The following is a 961-nucleotide window of genomic DNA, read 5'->3' as shown; positions in this document are numbered from 1 at the left end:
CTTTCTCCCACATCCCTTCCCCCCCCCCCCCCCCCCCCCCCCCCCCCCCCCCCCCCCCCCCCCCCCCCCCCCCCCCCCCCCCCCCCCCCCCCCCCCCCCCCCCCCCCCCCCCCCCCCCCCCCCCCCCCCCCCCCCCCCACTCTTTTCCCCGGCTCCCTCTCCCTCTCCCGCTCGCTCTCCCCGCCCCGGCGCTCCGTCCCTCCCCCGGGGGGGTGTCCCCTGCTGCCGTCCCTCCCCCCGGCCGTGTCCCGCCCCCGGCCCGCCCCGGCCGGCCGTGCTCTCGGTGCCGGCCGCGCTATAAGAAGCGGGGCGGGCGGCGGGGCCGCAGCGGGCGCGGCGGGGGAACGAGATGAGCAGCGCCGGCGCCGCTGCAAGATGCTGGATGGACACGTCCTGCTGGGATGGCTCTCCTCCTGCGCGCTCCTAGGGCTGCTCGCCTGCGCCCCGCGGCCCTCCGCCGCCTACTTCGGGTAGGTGCCCCCCCCCGTGCTCCTGCTCTTTAACTTTTACTTTAGTTTTTTTTTTTTTCATTATTATTATTTTTATTTTTTATGGGTTTTTTTTGTTTTTTTTTCTCTATGTGCCTCGTCCGTCCCGCCCGACGTGGGGATGCTGCCGCGCTCTTTCCCCCCTCGCTGGGTGCGGGCATCCCGGGATGACAGCCCGTCCCGGGAGAGGGGTACCCGGGGGCGACATCCCCGCGCCTGTCCCGCGTCCCTCCGCTCCACCAGCCGGGCGACCCCCGAATTCCTGCGGCGCTGCCGGGCTCTCCGGGAGCCCACCCGGAGCCACTGAGCTCGGGGGAATGCTCTGTCCCCCCCTTTTTCCTGAGGGGGTGACCCGCATGGAGAGGACCTGTAGCGCGCCAGGTGCGGGGCGTAACCCTCACCAGCTTGGGACAACCTCAAAAATCTCTTTTTTTCGCCCAATTTAACCTCATGCCTCAACACCAGGTGCTGGC

At 70.6% G+C, this 961-nt stretch overlaps 1 protein-coding gene across 1 annotated transcript in view; it reads left to right on the top strand.

Moving 5' to 3' along the window:
• Positions 1–341: 341 nt before the first annotated feature.
• Positions 342–961, top strand: part of WNT9A (Wnt family member 9A) — a 52963-nt gene continuing 52343 nt past the window's right edge. The window contains exon 1 of the mRNA XM_027905266.1: positions 342–470. Within this exon, the coding sequence (XP_027761067.1) occupies positions 376–470 (95 nt within the window). The 5' untranslated portion in view covers positions 342–375. The remainder of the gene's footprint in view (positions 471–961) is intronic.

The sequence above is a fragment of the Empidonax traillii genome, unplaced genomic scaffold (assembly GCF_003031625.1).
Source record: "Empidonax traillii isolate 1590-97213 ecotype Southwest subspecies unplaced genomic scaffold, ASM303162v1 scaffold1136:size174510, whole genome shotgun sequence".
Classification (NCBI taxonomy): Eukaryota; Metazoa; Chordata; class Aves; order Passeriformes; family Tyrannidae; genus Empidonax; species Empidonax traillii.
The sequence above is the reverse complement of the archived record's forward strand: the minus strand, read 5'-3'. Positions and strand labels throughout refer to the sequence as shown.